General features: G+C 38.9%; 2 protein-coding genes across 7 annotated transcripts in view; both read left to right on the top strand.

Moving 5' to 3' along the window:
- ITGB6 (integrin subunit beta 6) overlaps positions 1-12,958 on the top strand; it is a 59,551-nt gene extending 46,593 nt beyond the window's left edge. For all 6 annotated transcript variants that reach the window (XM_038142547.1, XM_038142551.1, XM_038142549.1 and 3 more), the window contains 4 exons: positions 1,434-1,531; positions 6,101-6,220; positions 7,794-7,960; positions 9,290-12,958. In XM_038142547.1, the coding sequence (XP_037998475.1) occupies positions 1,434-1,531; positions 6,101-6,220; positions 7,794-7,960; positions 9,290-9,391 (487 nt within the window). In that variant the 3' untranslated portion in view covers positions 9,392-12,958. The remainder of the gene's footprint in view (positions 1-1,433; positions 1,532-6,100; positions 6,221-7,793; positions 7,961-9,289) is intronic.
- Positions 12,959-17,510: 4,552 nt separating this feature from the next.
- The window catches only part of PLA2R1 (phospholipase A2 receptor 1), a 37,147-nt gene continuing 28,707 nt past the window's right edge, over positions 17,511-25,950 (top strand). Inside the window, exons 1-4 of the mRNA XM_038143036.1 lie at positions 17,511-17,765; positions 20,735-21,118; positions 23,387-23,554; positions 24,647-24,820. Of these exons, the coding sequence (XP_037998964.1) occupies positions 17,648-17,765; positions 20,735-21,118; positions 23,387-23,554; positions 24,647-24,820 (844 nt within the window). The 5' untranslated portion in view covers positions 17,511-17,647. The remainder of the gene's footprint in view (positions 17,766-20,734; positions 21,119-23,386; positions 23,555-24,646; positions 24,821-25,950) is intronic.

The raw sequence follows: 25,950 nt of genomic DNA, 5'->3' as shown, positions 1-25,950 counted from the left end.
TTGGATCTTTTCTTTCTGTTTCAGTGTCTTCCCATGCTGAAACGCAGAGCACAAAAAGCCAAGAGGGAGAGAACACTGGGAATAGCTGGGAGGGTAACTGAGAGAGCTGAAAGACCAGGTCAGAGGGGGTGGAGATCAATGGCAAGGCAGCTGAGAAAGAGAGTGTAGCATGAGAAACATGGTGAATATGACAAAACCACCACCAATACTGAATTTATCTCCATGAGATAGAGGCTATCCCATTACCCACTCACTTTTACTATTCACCATTTCCAGAGCAAGGGATAAGGTCACCTCCATCCCCTGAAGATAAACTCAGCAGCCTCAGCTTATTCCCATGGATATATGTAACTCACTGCAACAGGAGATAGCCAGGGTTTTTTGTTGCAGTTCTCCTTTTTCCTCTCTTCTCTTCTCTTCTCTTCTCTTCTCTTCTCTTCTCTTCTCTTCTCTTCTCTTCTCTTCTCTTCTCTTCTCCCTCTCTTCTCCTCTCCTTTCTTTCCCTTTTTTAAAATTAAGTCAGTCCTTCAGGCTGCTTCTCAAAGTCTCAGCCACTCAATTTGGCTGAAGCTATTTGTGAAAAATTAGCAAACACATTTTCCATCCGAAATGTTCATATATGAATTTGGTTTGATGTTTTATTTTCCATTAATAGACCCTGAATTTATTAAAATTCTCATTGAATTTACAGGGAGATTTCTAAAGGAATTGGTATAGATTCTGTTTTTAAATAGTATTTCAGTCATTCCACCACTGAATAAAAAATAATTTTCCTGTAAGTTTCATTAGTATAAATAGGATCTAAGTAATTCCTGAGACAAGTAACCATATTCAAGAGACAACTGTTGAGACACCTGGAAAGTGTTTTAATGCATTATTCAATAGACTTGCAACAAAGGCAAACTCATAGGAGGTGCCTCAGCCTGATCTCTTTGAAGTCAATTTCAGATATTGTTCATCTGATAGGAATTCCTTCAGCTGGTATTTAGTGTGAGAATATTTACTGTTCAGAATTTTTTTTTAAATTTTTGAAGAGGAATGTTACATGTGAGTAACCACATGTCTGATAGACCTACATGAATAATGTTGCCTGAGGTTCTGTCTGGTAGCTAACAAACCGGGAGAGAATAGAGGACAAGACAGAGCTTATGCACAATACCTTTATTCAGGTGGTTTGGTTTTTTTTTGTTTTTTTTTTTTTTTTTTTTTTTGGGGGGGGGTGTGTTTTGGTTTTGGTTTGGTTTTTTTTTTTTTTTTTGGTTTTGTTAGGATTTTTTTTGGTGGCAGTACCTATCATATTCCTGAAAACTGTATCCATAGCAGAAGACCTTTTATTTAGCTGCTTTTTAAAATGCAGATGCACACATGCTGTCTTTTGTATTGTTGCTTTGTGGCAGGCAGAGATTGATGAGCTGCTGAATTATTTTCCACAGGAGCTGTGTGGAATGTCACTTGGCTGCTGATGACAAGTCACTGGGAGATTGCAGTGAAAAATGCAAATTGGTTGATGCAACTGTCAGCATGGCAAAAGGTTGGTGTACTGAATCTTCCTTTCTTGTGTGTGTGTGATTAGCAGAAGGTTCCACTTTCACTAATTTTATATTTGAAAGTAGCCTTGTTTTTCTGCTGTGGCATTATATTATGGGTCATAAGGGAACTACTGTCCATCTATGGCTCTTCTGAGGCAAGAAGGAAATGCAGAACAGGGCTGGTATAACCCTTCCAGGGTTAACTCATTGGATCATGCCTATTTTCTAAGTAGTTTATGCAGAAAAGTATAGAATTTAATAGATACCAGTCCCAGCAAATCAGTGATAGATGAAAGTTCCTGAGTTTAAGTTATGCCTGTACCACGAATTCCAGCAGAATTTCTGCAGCCTTACAAATACAAAGCCTAAGGACTCCAGTCCTTAGGCAGATTCTTGGTTACAGCTGGTGACTAAACACAGCCCTTTAACCAGTGGCAAAGACATTTCTTGTATTCTGAAAGGCAAAGAACATCTTTCAGCTGTTTGCTTTAATTCAGAAGTGCCCTGCATCAATGGAAATTTCTGGAATAGGAATTAATCTTGAGTAAAATAGTACTATCAGGAAAAAACCCAACAAACTCCACGACAATCAAAAAGAACCAAAACAAACCTTTAAATCAAAAAAGTGCTTTTTTTTTTCCTGTAAAGGATGGTGTCTGCTCAGCAGGCAGCCTGTATTTATTCTAGTGGCAATTCTAGTCCCAACCCTATGACACAAGCAATTGTTAAGTAAGGCAGGACTTAGGCTAGTTATAGCCACATCACAGATGTACCGTAAGCATTAAACAAGACAAATGTAAGAATGAAGATGAATCCTCATTCATTCATGTGTGCCTGTCTAAGGTTGGTATCTGCAAGCTCTTGGAAGCCTACCCAGAGCTGTGTGCATGCAGAAATGTCACTGGTGTACATCCTTCCAGCAAAGTTACACCTTTTGTTTTTGATGATAATACTTCAGCATATATTTATATATATAAAAATATCTTTACAGGCTTAAAAGACACATAAGCACCTGTATTGTATGTCTTCAGTTAGTAAAGTTTTCAGGTTTCTTTTCTAAATTTCTTTTAGATATTTGTAGCTAGGAATATAAAAAACATTATACTTTTAAATATAATGAATGCTAATCAAGAGCAGAAACAGCCTTTTATATGGTTCTGTTCACATATAGAGGTGGCAAGAATATGAACATGGCAATATCATCTTTTATTCCTGCTTATTTCCTTTTTTTCATGTCCTGTGCTTCCCTGATTGGGACTGTCAGCTGCTTCTTTAGATTTAACATTTATTTATAGCAATTACTGCAACCTTCATGTTCCCATCCAGATGCCTCAAAAAAACACTAAACAACAACAACAAACCAAACAAAAAACCCAAAAAAGACACAAAAAAACCCCAAACCAAAACAACCACCCAAAAAACCCCAGCTGTGGTAAAACTAGCACATCACATAATATTTAAAACAGATTATTGAGCAACTTCATGGGAAGTATATTTCTTTCTGGTTTATGTTTTAGTTCCTTTAATGCTTCAAGGCTTTTGGGGAAAGAAAAAAGTAAAAGCTCTAGGTTAAATAAAACATTAGAACTTCAAAATTTTGTTTCTCTTTTGCACATGGATGTTGCAATACAATGACTGGAAATGTGAAGCAACAAAAAAGCGTGGGCTTTACATTTTTCTGCTTCTTGGGAGTGCCCATTTTAGACTCTGAGTTGTGCCTTTCATCTCCCTGCTTTGGTTCTGGGTTTGCCAGGGGTTTCTTCTCCTACTCCCCACCAGCAGGTGAGGTCAGCCCAGGGATCTGCCAGGGCAGGGGGTGTGCAGCAGCTCTGCAGGTGTTGATGGTTCCACATCTGCTGGGCTTATCTCCACAGCAGGCACCACTTTCAAACTTCTCTTTTCATTCACTTTTAATACTTGAACATTAAAATTAGGCTAATTGCCCCTTTGCCACATAGATTTAGGAGGAGTTTTTGTTGCTCTATTCACCACACGACAGGAACCAAAATTCCTAAAAGGCATCTCCTGCCAGCACCCCAGCCACAGGACACCAGGCTGCTCCTGCCACAAGCCAGCAGGGACAGTTATACTTTCCTTGGAGAACCTGAGTTTTCCCTACCCCATAGTGCTGCCACCTCACAAATTCCCAGTGGAGCAGCAAAGTGGCTACTGGAGGCTGAATAAACCTCTATGTCAGCACTGCTCTGAGTCAGAGTGAGGTGAACTCTGCTCAAAAAAAGCATTTTGTTGAGCAAAAGGCAAACACGAAAGGGCATAATGACATTTAAATTTACAGTCAACATTTTTGTTGTTGAATCTTTTATAAATGTATCTGCTATGAAACAGTCTTTCATGCTTTGAGTCTCCTGCTTGCCACTATTACCTGATTTCTCCTCCAGTGTGACTCCAGTTATTTCAAATACAATTTAAATTACCAGAATTAGGCTGCAGAAGAGTGTGACGATTCACTGCGGAATGCAGAAGATTACACAGACGTAAATTATAGGAATTTACCAACCTAGGCAAATTTTTATGCTGATGAACTGCAAATAACATATGCAATAGTCTCTCTTTAATGATCCCTCATTCTAAAAATAATATCAGAGAAATAAAAATGCTGACCATGGATTCTGAATAACTTGAACTGGCATTTTTGCTTTCATTTCTACATCATTGCACATAATCAGTATTCTGCTCCCCTTGCTTTCAAATTATGACATTAAACAAAAAATTACCATGTAAAAATAACTAATCTATGTGCAGTAACTGCCTTCTAGATGATATTTGGTATATGCTTGCAAGTTTTTTTCCATTTTCAGGATAGCTAACAACTATCTTTATCCTTTTTTTTTCCTCTTGGTAAGCAAGTTAGTATTTTGAGTCTGCTTGCTTAAAAGAGTTGGGAAAATACAAACATTGCAAAACTTTTGTCAGTGTTACTGGAACTGTGACGAGCCAACAAGAGCCGTAAGTCTGCAGTTCATGGCCCTTCTAACAAGACCAGATCTTGTTAAATCAGCAGATCTGGGCTGCCTGTCCCCTTGGTAGATAACACGAGGTGCTGCCACCAAGGGCCAGCAACAGGTTAAACACAGGGCTCAAATCAAGAGCAGGTTTCCATTAAAATCCAACCAGCTAGGGTTCTCTTTTTATAACAAGCAGAGAAAAGGACTGGAGGGTAGTCAATAGTTCCATTTTTTATATGGTGTTTATTAGTATTTTTTGTAAGACCAAATCTTATGATAATAAGCAATACGGGGGAAAAAAATAGAGCAAGCATTTTTTTTTTAATGTAGCGTAGATTTCTTTAAAATGCTCTATTCTTGTCTGATTTCAATTACTCTTCATATTAAAGTTTGAGGACTTTAAAAATTTTAGCAGAATTGCTTATGAAATTTCATTAAGAGTTTTGAGTGGGTAGAAAATAATGGTCAGTGACAATTATTTTAAAGAAATATTTGAGAAACCCACCTTTTTTTTTTCTTCTAAAAATAAATCCTATGAAGTTTGACTAAAATATGTTGAAAAGCATACCTAAATTTTCAGTGACATTTCAAATCATGGGCTATATGAAAACATAAACATTCAGCCCTAGAGATATTATTGCATACACGTATAAAGTATTTTTTCCTCTGTAAAATATTATAGTATAGTTACACTCCAAATGATGACATTTCCAGCTCTGCACTTGTACTCTCACTTTCTGATTGCTTATTTGCTTTATATTGTCCCTCAAAGTCGGCTTCCTTCTGTCTCTCTGTTCCCTTTGAATGAATTTTTCTCGGCTCCCCAGTTAGGAATAACCTTGAAGGAAAAAAAAGGATTAATTTTTTCTGCAATCAACAGTAAGTGGATGGATGATTAAATGGGGTCAGACTGTCATTTCAGGTCACTTTATTTGCTTCATCCGGAATCCCGTTACAAAAATCCTGTTACAAAAGATTGGCAATTTTCTGTTATTAATCTTTAGTATTCTGTTGTTAATCTTTATTATTCTGTTGTTTATCTTTATTTACTGTAACTCTTGTAACAGTACTGGACATACAGTGACCTTTGAGGGGTCTATTGTGTAGGAAATGAATGGCAGCCCTTTTAACAGCACCCACATCTGCTTGATGTATGTTTATCTACTCCTGAAACATGATCTACAGGTGGCAGGAGAAGCTGCAAACCAAAGGAACATACTTTGTTCCACTGGTTACTTTGTCCCATAGTTTGGGGCTATTACATTTCCTAGACAGCTGCCAGTTAGGAGTTTTGGGAGCACTTCCAATTCATTGAAATTCACAGTACGCTAAAGTAACAAGGTGCACTAGATGGTCAGTGCAGATTGACAACATCTGGATCAGTTCTTTGGAAATATAAGTGAAAAATCCGAAACTAAACAAAATTGGGATTGGAAGAAAAGCCATTAAATTTAGTAGAAAATCTGACAGTATTTCTACTTTTGACTTTCACTCTTTACCATCTGCAGGCAATGCTGTGACAAACATGATGCCAGAAGTCTCTCTGGTTATTAAAGGTTAAATTTCATTTGATCTGATGAATTACTTTTTTCCTTCCCTCTGCAGATTATTCAGAGGATAAATCCATTTCCTGCTCTTTGCAGGGGGAAAATGAATGCATAACCACATTTCTACTGGCTGTGGATGAACAGGGAAGGACAGTCATTCACAACATAGAACAGAAAGGTAAGCAGTGAATATTGGTTTTTGTAGGTGAAATCTGATTTAAAACCACAGACAAGGTTAGTCATCTAGAAGCAGAGCTCTTTAAAGCAGCGCATCTCCTCCTTGTGTTTGAAGCTCTTCTCTGCCCAGCCAAAGATCTCCTCAAGTACTTATTTAATGCAATGGTGACATAAATACTTGGCCTTGCATGAAAAATGGGCAGAATGATCCTTAGGCTGTAAGAATAAGTTAATTTTTTCAATGGCTTGTGCCGTTCTAAGAGGATGATACCAATCATCATTTGCATTATGCGATAAAACTATAAACCACTTTGAAATTATATATACAAAGGTGCTTGTAACAAAGGTAGTACTAAAGAGGCACACCTCTTAAACTACATCCCTAAATCCATATGATTCAAGAATTTAAAGGTAGGATTTTATCTTTATTAAATACTTTATTATGTATTTTAAGTAGATTTGCCAAAAAAAAAAAAAAAAAGAAAAGAAAAAAGAGAAGGAGAAGAAGAAGAAGAAGATATATCTTCTTTTCACTGACCTCTGTGAGTTCATTGACCTCTGTGTAATGGCCCTCCCACAACACTACAATAACCAGTTTCACTGTCATCTGCTCTTCTGCTCCTGGACCTTAACATGTGAACTGGGATGAGACCTCAAGAAATTCTCTAGGAATACAATTTCATTCATGGAACTGAAGTCAATATGGCACCAGTAGCCAGAACACCAGCCTAGGGCTCAAAACAGAGCCCCTCTGAATTAGTTAACTGAGGGCATCAAGAAAAACAGAATGTGAAATGCAAACATGTAAGACAAGCCAGAGTGAAATGAATGTTTTAATGTTCTGAAACCATGGTTCAGAAGAAAATTTTGTAAAATAATAGTGTTCAGTAACTTTCATAGACAGTACTTTCTAATATTAAATAATCAAACTTATTTGGGTTTTGGTGAAGCAAAAATTTCAGTTTTAATTCTGACCCTCTGAAATATTTTATTGTAAAATTTATTGCAGAACTTGAAATGCAAAATTCCTTCCAATTGCACAGTCCAACATTTTCAACAAATCTGAAGAAATTTTTTCCTTATTGTTTCTATGAGAGAAATTCACTTTCCTCTATTTTATCAATATCTTTGGTGACTTTACCCTGACATAGATCTCACTAGAATCTTTTCTTCTGCAACCCACTGAATATCAGTTATTGAAATAGAGCTCCAGCCATAACATTGTAAAATTCATAATTTTGTCAACTCAGCCCTGTTTTTTATAATTATATTGAAACAGATCAGAAATCAATTTTCTGACTTATCTCTTCAGAATCTGTGTCTGTATCCAGCAGTTGCTAATTGTCATGGTAAAAGAGCAGTGGAATAAGTTAACAAATAATGTATAAAACATTTTATTGCAATATTTTTCAGACTCTTTAGGAAGCTAGCAGGAGAAAAATAACATGAACTTGAAGAAAAAGGCGTGCCCAGCTTATGGCAAATGAGAATCTCAGCACATCTCTTGACTGTTTTTAATTGCCTAAAATTTATTGATTGGTTATCCACAGTCATAACTGGTTTTGTTTCCCCAGATTGTGCACAGCATCCAAATATCCCAATGATAGTGGTGGGTGTCACCCTTGCTATCCTCCTCATTGGCATTGTTTTGCTTTGTATATGGAAATTGTTGGTGTCACTTCAAGACCGAAAAGAGGTGGCCAAGTTTGAAGCAGAAAAATCCAAAGTTAAATGGCAAACGGTATGTGAAATTCATTGATTTTATACAAGGTTCTTCAGTTTGGTTACATGATGCACAGCTGCCTTTAAAATTCTGGGTCTTGATTCTGTTCTTTTAAATTGATAAATTTTGCTGGTAGGTTTTTGCCACATTTACTATTCTGTAGAGTAAAATAATGATCCTTTAGTGGATGAAAATTATATTATCTAGTGTTTCATCTCCTAGTTTAATTTCTTCCACATGTAAGAATGTGTAGATTACTGGTTTTTTTATTAGTAGTTTTTAATTAGTAGCCAGTCTCCCATTAATCCTAACAATGCTGTTGTCTGCCTGTATGATCATCCAAGGTGTAGCCCTCTGCCTGTTTAGAGCTGTGTAGGAAAGGGAGGTTGTTCCTGGCCTCTGTCATGATCCAAGCCCACTCCCACCGAGCAGAAGTGAATGGAACTGTCCCAAATGCAGGGGAAAGGACAGAGAAATCCAGGTCTTGTTTTCTAACTATAGCTCTGGGCACCTAATGTAAACTTGCACCACATGTTCCCTTTCCTTCTTTCTCTTCCGCCCTTGACTTTTTTTGCTCTTTTGCAAAAGCTTTAGGGCTTCTGAGGATCTTTTCAAAAAAAGCATGTTGAGTAAGCATTTCTGGTGGGTGTCAGGAGGACAGACAATGTGCTCACACAGCTCCACTCTCCTACAAAGTCCTGTGATTGCAACTTTTTCCAAGAATGGGCACTGTCAGCCTTTCAGCTTTTGATCTGGGAAAAATCACTAACTTACAGGCAAGGCCACCTGAGAATGTTTTTTTGATCCTTCAGGAGAGATAGATATGGTAAGATGGAAGGGAAGGATACAGTTGATAGAAACATTTTAATTTTCTTTTCTGTCACAAGAGGAAAGGATAGGAAGTGATTGGTGAGAGGCCAGGATGGAAAGCTCAGGTGAGACTTACCCTTCTCCCAGCACACAGTAGGTACTGTATGTGACAAGAGCACCATGACAAGTCACATCTGACTGCTGAGACACTCTCTGTGGTTTTATAAAGGTCTAACTGCCAGATTTGATACACAAATTTTATCAGACACATTTAATGAGGTATTGTTAGATGATGTGCATTACTTTAATCTGGGAGGCTGATGTGAAGGGAAGCATGTTCCTGAGCCCAGGCTGGTTTGTGCTGCCTGAATTCAGATCAGTCTGCATTTCAGTGGCTTGCAACTCAAGTGAGCTACTAAGAGCTATTCTAAAGCCCTCAAAGATACATTACTTCTAGACAAACATTGTGTGACTCCTATTTAATATATTTTTGTTTGGGTGTTTGTTTGTTTGTTTGTTTTGGTTTTGTTTTTTTAGGAAACAAATCCACTGTACAGAGGCTCAACAACCACTTTTAAAAATGTGACTTACAAGAACCAAGATCTGCATAAAAGACCCATGGCTGCAGACTTCTATTAGCACCTCCAACACTACAAACTTAATTTTACTGGCAGGAATCTAAATCTAAACTTGTTTCTTCTCAGCTGATTATGTGATATTTGTTTACAAATTGCAGTGGTATAACCATTCTGTTAGAGAATATATATCTTGTGTTGGGACAAATAAAGATAACATATTAGTAGTAAGGGTTAGTAGAAATATTTTTTTAAATGACCCTTTATTGTTACAGGCCCCATATTTTAAAAATGGCATCACAAATAATTTTAATTTTGTCATTAATACTGAGGATTCTAAATTATCATGTAAACTTATTTTTTGTTAAATTAGATATATACAGTGAACTTTATACTACTTTGTCCATACACATAATCCCATAAATTAGTGTTTAGGAATGTATTTGTACCAGTCTATTTGGTGGGCTGGTTTAAATTTAGAAAATATTTTGGTTTTTTAATGAATGCAGTTTAAACTACTGAGGATTGAGCTTTCTCATATCACCTGTGTGAATGAATAGTTTCTCACCAGAAAAAAAAGTAGTGATATTGCCCATCTTCTGTAAATGTAAGTTATACAGAAACATTTCTTCTCTAATTCTTCTTTCTTGTCCTGTTTCTCTCTTTCTTTTCCTTGTTGCTCTTTGATGTTCTTTAAGGACCTAGGCCCTGGGATTATCTCAGGGAAAGTTAAATCAAGCCAATCAAGCCTTATTCACTTGCAGTTGTTTTCTGCTCCAGACACAGACTGCTTTTTTTTTTTTTCTTTTGAATTCTAGTAAAAAGAATACAGAGGAAAAAATATTTGTAAATTAGAGACCCCAGTAGACACAGTTTTAAACCAGAGGATTAGCAGAACTCCATTTCACCATTTACATCCTGTAAATGATTTGGGTGCTCACAATACACCTCACATGCTGGGCCATCACACAAAGTGGATCAGGAGCCCTTTTCATGCAGAAATATTCACACAAAAGGTTTATTACCACACATAAAGACAGTAATTTTTGTTGATATGTCCATAGTTGTGAGGTTTTTTCAATGCCCAGCAGCCAAACTGCTTATTCTTGTGCATAATAACATATTCACTTCTTTTGGGCTGAGTTGTTTGGTTTTAGGTTTGGTTTGGTTGTTTTCCCCTCAAACTAAACAACAAAAAGATCTAAGGATTTCACTTAATATTCATTTCCATTATGTTAATGAGGAATTTTAAATCTCCATTTTAGCTAATAAAAAATGAATTGCAATTTTTAATTGTAATCTGTTAGTATGCATAGCACTGGATAAAGAAACTATAAAAGTAACTAACATGCTGACATAGAAAAATTACAAATTGGACTACTTTAAGATAACAATAATGAATTTTATTTTTAATATCACTTTTCAGCTGCATTTTTTGCTATTTTGAAATAGATGGTCAAAATGTACATATGAAGGTACTTAGAAATCAAAGGTACTTTGGCACTGTTACAAATAATCACATACATTCCCTAAGGTAAATAGGGATTTTGATCTGAAAAAGTATTGATCTGAATGTATTTGATCTGAAAAAGCTGTTGTCCATTTTGTAATAAATATTTACCAAGTCTGTGCAACTTCAGTCTCCATATCCTCCACAATATCTGGAACTGAGACTGGTATATTAGCTAGCTCTGACCCATGCCTGTTTTAGGGCCTGATCCAAAGCCTACTGGAGTCATTGGCTACAGATGTGGATCTAGTTTCAGTGAAACTATTAGCTTTGGTTTACAAAGATTGTTTTGTTTAAACAAACTGATTAATACTGTCTATTAGTGAATTAGAACCTATATACATGTATCTGTGCAAAAAGAAATAGTATCAGATGCCTTTGGAAAGAAGGCGATGCTAGAACCACCAAAATTATAGCAGTGCAATGGAAATGATGGCTGTGATTAAACTGGAACAGATTCACATCTGTGTTCTGGTATTCCTGCACATCTCACAGTTGAAACTGCACAGATAAAGGCTCACATCTGTGGCTCTTCCAACCACTAGATTTCCACAGATGTCAGTTCAAGTTACACGTGGGACCAAATCCTGTTTCCCTGGCACATGGATAAACTCATGGCATGCAAAGCTGGCCCCTGAGTCTGCTGAGATTCCACTTGGGTGAAGGTTGCCTAAGGGACTAGGGAAATCTGGATTCACCCATGTAGGTTATCTGTTACTCTTCTATTTCTCATGTAGAAGTCATCAAATTATAAACTTTCTCCAAAATAAATGAAAATATTTTTATTACTTTTCAAGTCATAAAAATCTATCCTGTTTATTAAATGCCTTTTAAATTCTGTTTCTAAAATCTGATTTTGCTGCTCACTATTAGGGCTGAAAGCTTTTCTCCTGTAGGCTGCCCATTTCAATATTCCACCATATCTCAGCCTTCAAATGTTAATAACAAAGTGGTGTTTGCATTTCATGTCAAATGCTTGGTGCTCTACATTCCCTGTTCCTACAGTAGATTTCATTTCCCAAACCTTCTCACCCTCTTCCCATCGCTTGTGTCTTCTGATTATCAGCAGAGATCCAATTTGTTATGTTTAAAGTCCAATTGCTCCTCCTAACAATCTCTCTCTAAATTATCAAAGATCTACAGGAGCCAGGCAGGATGATTTGCAGTTTCCCTGCTGTGACTGACTGTACTATACATTTTCTGTGCACCTTCCAAGTTGTCAGGATGGAAATCACTCAAACAATTAAGAATTCATCAGAAGAGAGAAAATAGAAGGACTTGGTGAGGAAGTTTTCTATTATTGAGGGGTATCAACTCGACTCATACATATGAGCCGTCCTTTAGCAGCATTAATTTAGATCATAAATTTTGAGTAAACCCCCAGATTTCAAGAACTTTGAAGATCTCACTTGGCATTCACCCCAGAAACAAGAGTGGTATTCATCCATTTTTATTAACTATATAATTTTCATTTTGTAGAATTTTTATCAAAGTTCATGTTTTTCTCTTTTTAATTTTTTTTCCTCCACCAAGCTATAAGTGAGTTTGTGTGTGGTAAGTGGGATGAAAAAGTCTTTCTGCTGTTTTCAAAACCACTGTTTTGACCCGAGGCTGGACCTTGGGATTGGCCAAAACATTTTTTAATAAAAATACTTCTATTCACTAATGGGTTAAATTGAATAAAAGAATAATCATCAGCAATTTTATGGTATTTTTCTCTCCCATACACCCTATAGAATAGTAATTTCAGTAATGTATGTTAAATGGATAATTTTTCATTTGATTAATAGAAGGTGCATGAAATTTTGTATTGTAAATGTCCAGATTGCATTTGTTTGTTTTGTAATGTAACTAGTGGGTAGTGAGTCTGGGATACGAGATTTGGGTGTCAAGTGCAATACTCTCCATGCCTCATCTGCCTTTATGTAGAAGTTCAAGTTTATTTTGCAGTGTGTACAACAGAGTTATTGCCCCCCAAAACTTACCACAAACAATCTAAAAATAAAAAAAAGACAAAATTTAGCTTCATCTATTTGAAAGAAACCAGTAAAGCATTCAACTTGTTTGTGTAAAAAGGAGTTATTTGACCTTGAATAAAGATTGTAAAATAGAATCATTTTATAATAAGGGGTTTTTTGTTAATTCTTCATTTTAGATTTTGTCCTGTGTTGTTATCACTGTTTTCACATGTTTTCACAAATCTTAGCAAATTGTTCATGCTTTGGCATACCTTAGAAATTATTTTCCTCCCCACTTTAAAAAACAGCACATGAAATTTAATGTCTAGATTTTTTTTCATTTTTTTCATTTTTCAAGGAAGTTACTTAATGGATGAATGTTGCAAGCAGCCTATTTCTGGAACACTGATTGATGACATATGTCATTCTTTCTTTCTTTGGAACTGGATGATCTTTAGGTTTTCTTCCAGCCCAAACCATTCTATGATCCTTTCGTACAGATTCCAAATAGCACAAAAGCTACTTAAAGCTAAAGATCTACCCATTCTGACAGGGTAACAGCAGCAATATCTTTTTGGAAATACACAGCAAAGTGCAGATTTTCTCTTTAGCCCTTTCCTGAATGCTGGTTCATAAATCCTCAGGTATGAGACTGACTCTACGTATCTGATTTACCAGAAAGCAAAATATTGAAGATAACAAAAAAAAAAATCTGTCTACTCATTTTTATTGAATACAAAGTAAGTTATCTAACACAAGGATTATTTCACCTGAGAAGAAATTGGTTAATGAAAGAGGCAAAGTAAATTTCTTTGGATTTCCCCATGCATGTACTCTCTAATGAGCACAGTAAGTATTTTATGTTAGCTGTGGGATTTTGGAGTCTAATTTTGGAGCGTGTAAGCACGGCTGAGAAAACATGATCAGCTCTTGTGGGAAGGAGTGTACAAGGTGCAAAGGCACACCCTCTCCCAACCTGTGAAATCATGTCAGCACTGAGCAAACATTATGCCCTAGAATTTCTGCAAGCATATATATTTGTTCCAAGTGTTACACCCAGTCAAGTTTTTTCCAACTGGACTGATAGTACTTTGTTAGTGGTTGTCTGCTCTTCCTGAGTTGTTCAGAGTCTTCTACTAAATCTAGAGTGTAATATTAATAGCTTTATTTTGGGAACACGTTAGGCATTCCTTTGTTGGCAAATCTTTGCAAAAACTGCTTCATTCTTCTATTGATTTCACAGGAACAGGACTAACAAGAGTGACCAAAAAAGTTACATTGAAGGATGAATGACACAGCAGGTATAGTTTTGCCAAGCATCTCAAATGGAAAGTATAAGGTCAAGAAAGGCTTTGAGAAACAAAGAGGGATAGGCCAGAGGCAGCTTTGGCCTTACTGGCCATTTATGTTTAATTGCAAGTGTTTAAATATTGGATTTTTTCCCTTAATGCCACATCAAATGAACTACATGAATATCTGCCTGCTATTGAATTCGATATCACTGCCAATCAACAGCTAGTCTGACATGTTTGATTTATAGTAAAAGTAAAATTTCTACCTATTACTAAATCGTATACTATAACAAACTATTCTAGACTTGTGCCAAGTGAGCATTTACTGGAGGGCTTGGAAAGGTAAGGATTCACCTGGGGATAGCTCATGTGGCACAGTAAGAGCCACGTAAGTAGTAACTCTCCATTTCATACCTGTGAAAGAGCAGCTGCTATTTAGCAGAATTTTGAAGCATAAACTCTTAGTAATGCTCTTGTCACCCTTTAAAGGAGTTTTTCCACTATAAAAAATAAGTTTCTAGCCTAAAGCTAACTGGCTAACAAATAAAATTAAGAAGTCACATTTAGGAAAAAAAAACACATTCCAACTAATAAACATAAAGCTGGCAATTTACAACTGGGGATTTGACTTAACCTGAAATTGGCCAGTACAGACTGTTCTGTAAGGTTGTGTTAACCAAGGTGAGCTGACAGGGACAGAAACTGCAGAGCCTGGTGGCTGCAGCAATTACCTCTGAGCATGGGAGACAGGAGTGGTGTGACAGAAACACACAGGTGGGGCTGCAGAAAGGAAAAAGGGTGTCACTGGTTGGGATGTGTCAGAGGAGGTTGGGAAGGTGGAAGCAGTGCCTGTAATGACTATATCCAGTTGAAACATGACTGGAAAAGCTGATAAATGAGAGTAGTTTTCTGTCTCTGGGGTAAAAAGAAAAACTTAGAAGGGAAAGGAAAGGTGAATCAATTTTTCAGCCTAGGGTTAGGGCTATACCTAGGGTTAGGGTTCAGAAAGCCACAAAGCCCAGACTCCAAGCACACTGCAGCTACAAAAGGCTTGCCAAGGGGAAGCACAGACTGCCAGAACATGGCTCATTCCACAGCTTAACACCAGACTCAGCCCAAGGCTGCTGGGGAGTGGATTCAGGATGCCTAGGAACTGTCATTTTTCATATCCAAATAAGATGTTGGACCGTGCCTCCAAAATAAATTGAATTATTGCTTGCTGGGCATTACTAATGCAAGGAATTTTGGGCCTTCATTTTCTTACTAGGTGTTTTTGTTATTCCCACTCTGGCAGATTAGGGAAAAAATGAGACCTATGTTCCGACTCCAGATTACGAGCAGAAATTACTGTGTAAGGAGGTGCTGAACACATTACACACTGGATCTGTGTGTGTGCCTTGCAAAAGCAATGGGTTTGTAAGCAAATTGAATTAGTGTGAATTTAATGATGGCTTTTATTTGTGGATGCAGGTCATGAACATGCACTGGATTCCTATCTTTGTATAGATCTCACACAGAAGGTGAAGTCTAAGAAAAGATAGGGAAAGGGAATTAACATTTGTGAAGAGTACCTAAATAGAAAAGGCAGATCAGCTCAAACAAGTGTATATGTGTGTGTATATATATATATATATATATATATATATATATATATATAAATATATAGACACATATGTATATGTGTATGCACAAAAAGGAAGAGAACAGGCCATTAACAAAGAAATGAAGAAAAAATATTTACAGAAAGTGGGTTCCAGACAGAAAATGAAATAAAGAAGCCAAATCAATACAGCAAATGCCTTGAAGAAGACAGAGAAAGCTTCAAACCTGAACACCCTCATCCCCAAAAATTGGAGAATTATACCATTTAATAAGCAAGGTATTATTAACTGCCATCGAGTTTACTTCAGAAAATGTTGCCAGTCATGTTGGTTGTACAAGCCATTATTCCAGCCAAGAATTCTTATTATTGTAAATTAATAAGTATACCTTAGCTATAAATAGCCAGGTCAGTATGCACTAGAAAGGATTTACCAGTTTGATCAGAACAAAATAGACTGAGGACAGTAAAAAACTGTTTAGCCAAAGAGAAAGAAGTCAATACCAAGTAAAAATAGCAAGGAAAAACACTTAGAATTAATTAAGTTGCTAATTTGCATTTAGCAAAATATTTACAAAAATACTTTGATAAGATAATTATTAGGAATACATAATCAGAATGTGATTACTTTGATCTTGCTGAAATCAGCAGAAAAATCTGGTTGAAGTGGGACTCCTTCCTGCAGCAGCTTCATTTTTGCTCTCTGGCACTGTTATTTTTAACTGTTCTATCACGAACAGAGCTGAATTTCTCAGTGTGAGAGCAAGAGAGCCCTTTTCTGGAGCTCAGTTCTCAAAGCAGTGGCCAAAGCCTTCAGAAGAGATGTAGGCAAGTCCGAATGGCCAGATTTTCATAAATGGCTCATTAACAAGCTTCTTTCCCAGAATCTGAAAATTTCAGAAGGATGCAGCTTTCCTGAGAAGAGGTACACCACTGAGAGTTACAGCCTTCTGCCTTGCAAAGTCAGATCACTCGAGACCAGCTTCTGCAGCAGTATTTCCTGCTGCGTGTTCTCAGACCCTTTTATCATTTGTTAAATGGGGAGAAACTCCTCCACTTACCTACTTCTTTGTGTTTATTTTCTCTTGCTTCTTAAGTCCTTCTACCAACCAACAAAAAGATGTTTCCCCAAGCCCAGAGGCTTCTCTTTTCCATCCTTCTATCATGATTGAAGTAGACATGGGGGAACAGTCCCAATTCCAGCGCTGCATTTATTTTTTTTACACTTATGTACACATTTATATACTTACTTGTCTGCTATGCATAAAGAATACACCAGAAACATGCTTTTTGCGGATTAAAACCAAACAGTCCTGTGGATTCCCAGAAAGTTACTTTATTTTTAACCAAGAGGTTCTGCTTTTGACCTTCTGCAAGACTGAAACTCAGCCCAAGGGGGGCAGCCCTTGCAAATATATGACTGAAGACAGAGATGAACAAAATGGAAGATGGCAATTCTTTTTCCTCATGCCAAAAGACAAAATGACTTCGAGGTCAAAGCTGACCTAGTGAAAAAAAAAAGTCTTCGAGCGGGGTCTGGGACAGTTCAGGCCCAGAACAGCGAACCTAGGAGCAAGGTGTGCTGACGGTGGCCTCCCACCGCCAATGTCCCTCTGTGTTTTGTGTTCTTTTTAAGATAAAAGTACTTGGGGTACAGGCAAGAGAAAGTACGTGTTTTCAGATGGAAAATAAGGTTATTACAGCGTATTTTGTCCATGTGAATCCACAGTTTTGACGTAGGCAGACGGCCCGAGCCGCACGAGCGGCATTTCCCGGCGCGACCTTGCCCGCCCCCCTGTCGCAGCCTCACGGGGGGAGCCCGCGGGCCGCTCCCCGTGGCCGCCCCTCCTTCGCCGCCGGGGTGGGATCGCCGCTCTGCCCTCCCCGGGGCAGGGCCGGCGGCTCCGGGCCCGGGGCTGAGCGGAGCGGGGCAGCAGCGGGCGGGCGCAGCGCCGGGGCGATGCCGGCGGTGCGGCTGCGGCTCCTGGCCGGCTGCCTCCTCCTCCTCCTCCTGCAGCTGCTGCTGGGCGCCCGCGGCGCCGCCGCCCTCGGCCGGGACGAGGTGTCTTCCCTGCGGAGTGAGTGACGCCTCGGGGTGGCCCGGGGGTGGGAGCGGCGGGCGGGGGCCCCGGGCACAGCCCTTCGCCCCGGGCGTTCCGAGCCTGCCGCCGTGCGGGGCCGCCGGGCTGCCCGCGCCCCGCCGAGCCCCGGCGGCTCCCCGCGCTCCGGGACGAGGGGCCGGGGGCTGCCCCGCTGGCTCTGCTTCGCGTCCTCACTGCCTCTTATTCCCCTGCCCGTTGCCGTCCTCCGTGCACCCGCGGAGAATAGCGATAGTTTTATTCTCATTTCCAGTAAATGGCAGTTACTTTCTTTGTTATCACATAAGCAATTATCTCTGCTTTTTTTGGAGGGAAGGAAATGGGAGGTAAGGAGGAAGGAAATGAAGCTATCTTCTTCGCCTAATTTTGTTACAGCCATTTATTCCCGATTAGCTGTTTTGAGCCCAAGTAAACAGGAACTTGGAGGTACTGGTCAGCAATTAGCTCTTCATCTGGGGCTGAACATCATCTCCAGGCTTATCTCTAGGAATACGTTTCTTGTCACCTTGTCCTTGTGTGGAGGGGCATGGATGTAGACAAATGGATCTGCTCTAAAGACTTCCCTTCACCCATTCAGTTTCTGAAGCACAGGTTATATCCTTTCCTCTTGGAGTCTTCTGGGGCAACAGAGCTCCGTTGCAGCTCTTCAGCTGCAGGACTTTGGGCACAGACCTCTCCCTGACACCAGGAGCTTTGTAACAAAACCCATCTGTGTGAGCAGCTGTAAAATGGATAGTGTAGCCTTGCAAGCTCAGAAGAGGTGAGCCTGGAGGCATTCCCAGGCTTGATGTTGCTCCAGTTGTCTCATTGCCCCACTTAAAGACAGAGCAGAGCGGGAGCTCGTGGAGCTGTCACTGAGCCTGCCATCTCTCATGCCTTACTTCTGCGGTGAGCTGGCTGTTTCCTGGCAGTCTTCAGGCAAGCAAGCACAGCTCTCTTGCCAATTGCATTTTGTATGTGGGGAATGGAAACCACATTTGGAAGGGGGCTCAAGAATTATGGTCTGGCTGTTCTTGGCACAAGTTGCCCCAGAATGCAAAAGGGACGTTATTCACAGAGATCATCCAGATGGGTTATTTGTGTACACTGGGAAAGAACCTTATCTTTTCTCAGCAGTTACTGCAACTCTTAAGGGCCTTACAGATAAAGGCTTTCAAAGGTTGAGAATCCGTTGGGTTGTGGTCTTGCTCCCCCCATCCCAGGAAGGTGCTGTATGGGAGATGCTGAAAGCTTTGGATATAGATAAACTTCCTCAAACTCACAATCTACGAGTGGATCTGAGTATCCTGGTGAATTAACCTCATTAATAAGAGTTTACTAGTGCTAACATCACAGTTTTTAGTTACCTAGCAAATTAACAGTGTATTTTCTGGTCAGCAAAGATAAGACTGCTGTGGAAAAGACATACCCATAGTATGAGGGGCAGAAACTCTTTCTGGCCATGTAAATAGAGACACCTGTGTTGCCCATGGAGGATTGGGTTGGATAAGAAGGGTGAAACCAGTACGAACTGCAAAACTTCACTGGTTTTCACCTGCTGCCAGTCAGAAGGGCTTGCTCCTGCTCCATCAGCCTGCCAGTCTCTATAGCCATGGGGGAAACAGCCACTGTTAGCAGGGCCACAATCTGCAGAATCTGTAACCAAAAACCTCTCCATAATCCGTATCCTCTCTGTTCTGCTTGTTGTATGCACGTTATATTGTTGAGCTGATCTCCTGTGTGCTTGTTAGACAGCACTGTCACAGTGCTGCTTGAGACATCTTCCTTTTTTAGGGCCACACCTAAGCTCTATGCACTAAACTCAGACATGGCATCTGAGTGGTCCTCTGCATCTCATGTTTCATTTGTGGGCTATGTCAATTTGAGAGGGATTTTTTATTGTCATAGTTAGTGCTTCAGTATGCAAGGTGTAGTGAATTACAGGAAGTTGAAAGTATGCATGGCAGAAATTATCACTGTAAAATTTGAAGGCAAAATGGAGGTGCTGCTCAGGTTCTCAACACACAATCTCCAGAGGCATAAAATATCTCACATATATTGTGAGATGAGCTCCCTGGGTTATTTACCATTGGATTTCTGAGTGAATCAATAGCTGGGCTGTTACAGGCTTACATTTTGCTGATTTCCAGTTCCTCTTTTTTTTCAGTCTATATGATCAGTTAAACTTCTGCTCCCAAGACATTAAACAGCTGACTTTTTTCACATACTTACAACATGATGTCACATTTTTCAGGGAATTTCTATGTGATTCCAAAAAATCTGGGATGTAAGGCTAGCCCCACAACATCTGCTCTTGTGGAGGGTAGTCACAGATGGCTGAACAAAATGTATCAAATAGGAAAGGCATACTTTAACCCTTGGCTCCCAGTTCTAATGGTACAGATAAATCCTGCTCTTCTTTTGTCCTGTGGACAATGCAACTTATTTTCTTTCTTTCTTTCTCTGTAGTTGTACAGTAAAGAATGAATATGGCAATGTCAGTCTTAAAATATTTAGCTTTTACTTTGATTGCATTCTCCCATTGGGAGAATGTCTTCTACATTGGGAATTATTTTGCAGTATACAGCATGACTTGTATTACTTAAACCTTTTCTCCATTACTGTGACCATTACTCTGTCTTGGAGACCAGTGGCTTTTTTCTTTAAACATGACTGATGTTTTTGGGCACCTCTTGTTTTTGTTTGGGGTTATTTTTGGCTATCCAACTTGAGAAGTATTATCTGGTTTTATTTTTGTGAGCTTGCAAGTCGCCCACATGTTTAGAAAAACCAGCTCACAGTAAAATTAGACCAGTACTCCTTAGTTTTTTTGAGTGTCAGTTATTCTGATAGATATTTTCAGTTTTCTTCCTAAGTAGCTGCAATTAAAACATCTGTCTTTTAATAATATTTAATCAAGTGCAGTGTTCTACAGACTGAAAGTTTGTTATGTTTTCTTCCACCTACAGATAAAGGGATATTTATTATCCAGAGCGAAAACTCCAGCTTGTGCATTAAAGTGGACAGAGCTGGCCTTGTTCTGGAAGACTGCGGTCAGCTCTCAGAAAAGATGTTATGGAAATGGGCATCCAACCGTCGTCTTTTCAACATTGGCAGTAGCACCTGTCTGGGGCTGAACATCAGCAAACCAGAGCAGCCACTAGCTATGCTTGAATGTGATTCAACTCAATACTCATTGTGGTGGAACTGTGATGGAAAACTGTTAGTTGGTGTATCAGAGTTCAAATTAGCAGTTGAAAACAGTAAATATATTGTGGCCAAAAAAAAATCTACATGTCAATGGAAACAGTATATGTCCTATGATGAAGACCTTTGTGAACACCCATTTCAAGGTAAGAATAAAACTTTGTCATAGAAACGGTAGGTGGGATAAGTTTCACAACTTCTGGTGGGGGGAGATCAAGTCCTTATGATCCCTTCCAGTCTCTATTGCAGTTTGAGCCTCAAAGTTTGTGGAGTTTTTTATGTGCAGTGGTTGAGATGAGCATACCACACAATTGATATTCTTTTGTTAAATTGACCCCCAAACCCACCAGTATCCTTGCAAACCAGGAAATGCTCATTTCAAATAATCTGTAAAATTAAAAGGGTTTCTAAGGATTTGCTGTTGCCCGTCCTGCTGCTTCCATTATCAGATAAACCCAAAGAGAGATAAGAATGGATTTGGAGTTCCTGTCACTGAAAATCAGTCTGTAATTGCAGTGTGCCTGGACCAATGTCTGCAACCTTCTGCACCTGGACTCTGAACGTGCCAAACTTTGAAACAGAGATCAGAAGTTTGATAAATTCTGCTGTGCAGCTAGTGAAGGTGTAGGAATGTACATCAAGATCCAGGTCTGCAGACCTGAACAGTTTTCTAGGTTTAAGGACTAAGATAAACCCACTGACTTCAAACAGCAAGAGACAGCCTGAACCTTTTCCCCTTCCTCAGCATTTCTGTAAGAGGGAGAGGCCTGATGTTTGCACAGTGTCTCAGACTGAAGTTGTTGATTTTCCCCACTCAAGTGGGTGTTTGGTGTTCCAGATCTGGTCTTAGTGGTTTCCCCTGTAGATGTAGCTCAGCCTCTGCTCTCACCAAACTCTTTCTTTGAGACCTGTAAGTTTTTGAGACTGGGAAAGTACTACAGTGCCCAACCTCTTTTTAAAAACCTAATGGAATTCATACTTAAGACCAGACAGAAAATATAGAAATCCATGAAAAGTCAAACACATTTGCCATGTACACACAGTGAGATGGAAGTTGACCTGGTTTAACCGTATTACTGCAACATCTCAGAGAGGTGAGGAGAGGATCAGCATTAGGCAGGTACTCCAAAGTATTGAATTGTGTTGGCAAAATCTCTTTCAGGTTCTGTTTTCACCTTCTGCCACAACTTATGCACATGCAAAGGCAAGCCAGCCTGTTAGTCCACCAAGCAAGGGGTGTGAGGGATAGCTACCTTCAAAAAAAAAAAAAAAAAAAAAAAAAAAATATATATATATATATATGCAAGTGTGGTAAGAGGTCTGCAGCAATTGAATTTGGTTTCTTGCCAGGACTGAGATAATCCCTCTGTAGCTGGGTAGCTGGCAGGATGGTAGCATGCAGACAGAAAAGCAATCTAAGCAATCTTGATTTGTTTTTTGACCTGTTCCTTGTATTTTTTGTTCATTCACATCAGAAGGGGATTTACAATGTGTAAACTGCTCTTTTATATGTGCACAGCCAGCCATTAACTCTGGAAACCTCTAGGAACTTGGCAGTATGTACTGATTTTGTAGTTGAAGGACTTTGGTCTTAAGGCTATCAATGTGGAATCTTTGATAAACAATTTCATTCAAAGAGTGGTTGTGGTTCTTTGACCTTTTTTGGATGCTCTGAGATTTAGGAGACACTCATGAGGTAAAATTTTTACAGCTTTCAGTTGCACTGGATTCTCTTGATATTTTGGTCCTCAAAATACAATAGGAAAATATTTAAATATTTTGTAAGGCATTGATTGTGGCAACAGATGTATGGAGCATCAATTCTTTAGCTACGTTATTATTCTCCACAGGATAAAAAGATATTTTAAAAAGTCTATTTAATATTCCTTTGTCTTGTACATTTTCTTTTACAAAGAATGACAAAGAGAGTGGAAAACACATTAGAAATTCACTTTATAAAGAGTAGGAGAAGCAGGGGAATAATGTTAAATTACTCATCTGTCATAGACTAATAAATGAGTAGAATTTGCATCTGAGTGTGGACTGATTTAACTAATTGGGTTTTTATATGTTTTTTCTGAAATGTAGATGCAGACTTTGTGTTAATTGATCAGATTTTGGGGGTTGTTTGGGATTTTTGTTTGGGATTTTTTTTGTTAATGGAGTAAGTTACAAGAATGCTCCTCATGGTGACAAATTTCACAGTTATTATTTCCATACTCTATTTACTGAAATTATGCTGCTCACACTAGTAATGCTGTGTTATCAATTATAAATTAAAATTTTAAAGTCAATTTAGACATTTTATTTTTATCACTGCTGCTAAATACAGGAATAATAACATATGGAGGCAAAAATTTTTTTTGTGGTCTGCATTCTTTTCATCTCTGCTTTTATTTTTTTTTTTTTCCCAGAAACATACACCTTGCTTGGAAATTCTTTTGGCTTCCCATGCACTTTTCCATTTAAATATAACAACAAGTGGTATTATGAGTGTACCAGAGATGGAAAGGAATCTGCGTGGTGTGCCACAACAACTCACTATGAACAAGATGAAAAATGGGGGTTTTGCCCAAATTCTGGTAAGATGTTGCTTGTCTTCTCTCCTCCCCCTCCAAGAGTTTGTTCTTTATTAGTAATGCTGGGACACAGTCTGGTTTTGGATTACTTCCCGTCTGTTAGAAGGGAATGTCTTTTTAAAAAGCACAAAGGAAGACTTAAGTAAATTTGTTATAGTTTATCGTTTGACCTTTGAGACTCAAAGTCCTCATCACACCAGCAGAACTTCAGGGGGCAGCAGAAGGACCTTATTCTGTGCATCCCACTGACCTTACCCTGCAGCCAAATCCCTCTGTCCTAGTGATACACAGGCAGCTTGTGTGGAACACGTAACCTAAGGGCTGCCCTTGCAAAGTCACCTTCTGCTTTGGACTGCCTTGCATCTGGCACATTCCTTTTCTTCTGTGCACTGCTTGGATATGTCTCGGGCCTAAAATACAAGAAAGCAATAGCTTTAAAAATACTTGCTGTTGAAAATATTTTGGATTTATAATCTTTGTGAATATTTCAGCTTCTTGTATAAGTGAGCAAAATAGTATCTTCTATCAGTAGAAGTGGTTTGGAAAAGCCTTTCCTGCTCAAGCTACATTTCAGATCTCTGTTCCAAAGCATCTTAAAAACAGCTGTAAATGTGTCTTTGTAGTGAGAACTTCTGGGCAGCTGTTAAAATGGGTAGTATTTGCAGCCTTGCTTATCCTTTTTAATTAAAGTAAGTTTATTCTCTTGAGTACAAGGTCCAAGGAGATCCAGTGAGTGTTTCCACAAGTTGGGTGAGGTATTCACAGTTTGGATATTTCAACATTCAGCTTTAGAAACAAATAATTAGCCAGAATAAATTAAAATGTAGCTGTGTTGGCTTCAAGAGAGTTGTGAAAATCACCACCAGCTGCAGATCAGCTCCCGAGTGTTTTATCTACCATATGAAATTTGGAGCAACATTTTATTTCACTAGTGCCCTATTTCCCTATTTGTGTTCACAAAGTAACAGAAAAGGCAATCATAATCCTGCTTCCATTGGGATGCTGCTGTCATTGATTAATTAAATTGTTCAAGGTGTTGTGTTTCTGATTGGTTTGGAGTCTTGGGCAGCTGGTGACAAATCTGTTTCTGAGTAGAGAGTGGCTGTGACATCTTTTGGAAGAAGAACCCCAACACACACATCTGCTACCAGTTCAACTTGGCATCCGTGCTGAGCTGGCGTGAGGCTCGGGCTGCCTGTCAGCTGCAAGGAGGGGACCTGCTCAGTGTCACCGACCCCGATGAGCAGGACTACATTAGTAACTTAAGCAGTGAGTAGACATTGCTCTGGGAACTTTGTAGGAAACCTGTAGATTTCCTCTTTACCTGTGCAAAGGGATTAGCTTTGGAGCCTAATACCCTCTGTGATGTCTCTCCCATGGCTGCTTGTGGGGCTGTGTCATGTAACACACCTCAGTAGAGCTATTTGAAAGAGCAAGGATGAAGGTAAGTGCCCACCTTAATAAACTGAAGTGCAGGAGTGGTGGTGTTACGTGAGGGTGTCATTTTCTCAATTCTCCCTCCCCACAGGGATTCCTATTCATCTTGCAGCTGTGGTAAGGGAGTGTGTTTGTTTACTTTGGAGAACTATGCATGTGTTTACCTTCTCTGCAATCTACCTTGGTGTCCCTTTCTCCTGCTAAGTTTTTCTTGTAAGCTGGACTTCATCAAATAGGAATGATAGGAACTTTTCTGCAGGCCTAAAGTAAATGTCCTGCATGGAAAAAATTCCAGCTCTATGCATACATGTTACTCCGTCTCTGATAAGCAATTTGCTTTTCCTCTTGGAACAGATGTCTCAAACAAATTGTGCAGAGCCTTCTGAAAGCAAGTATTTCATGGGTGTTTTAGTGTGAGTGGAGAAAATCAAGTGGAGGAATGGGTGGTGGAGCTCTGATGCAAAGGTTGCCTCAGATTTCTTGTTCATTGCTTCCCACTATTGCTGGTTTTCAATTGAAGGATATAAGCTAACAGGAAGTTTTAAAAATATTTCATTGGCTTTTTGATATGCCTGCAAGGCTGTAAAGGTTTCTGAAAGTTGTTTGGTTTATGAAAAGCTGAAACAGGCTAGTGTTTATGTAAACAGGCTAGCATTTATGTAGCTGCTTGTTCTAGATTTAACTTCCAAGGTCAGCAACAACTTGTACAGGAAGGGTTTGCAGAATGAGTGGTTTTTGAAGGATTTCAGGTTTCTGAGTTTATTCCTTTTCATCTCTGTGTTGATTAACAAAGTAAGTTACTTTTTCTAAGGACAGAAAAAAAAGCCAACTAGCTTGAACTTTCTAGAGAGTGCTTTGAAGTTTTGTTTTATTCCAATTGGAACAAGTCAGGACAGCAGGTCTATGCCTGTAGATACTTAAAGCTTGGGGAACGCATGCAGTATTACTTTGTTTATTTTTTT

This window comes from Motacilla alba, chromosome 7 (genome assembly GCF_015832195.1).
Source record: "Motacilla alba alba isolate MOTALB_02 chromosome 7, Motacilla_alba_V1.0_pri, whole genome shotgun sequence".
In the NCBI taxonomy this organism is placed as follows: domain Eukaryota; kingdom Metazoa; phylum Chordata; class Aves; order Passeriformes; family Motacillidae; genus Motacilla; species Motacilla alba.
Note: the sequence above shows the minus strand (reverse complement) of the source record. Positions and strands in the feature narration are given on the sequence as shown.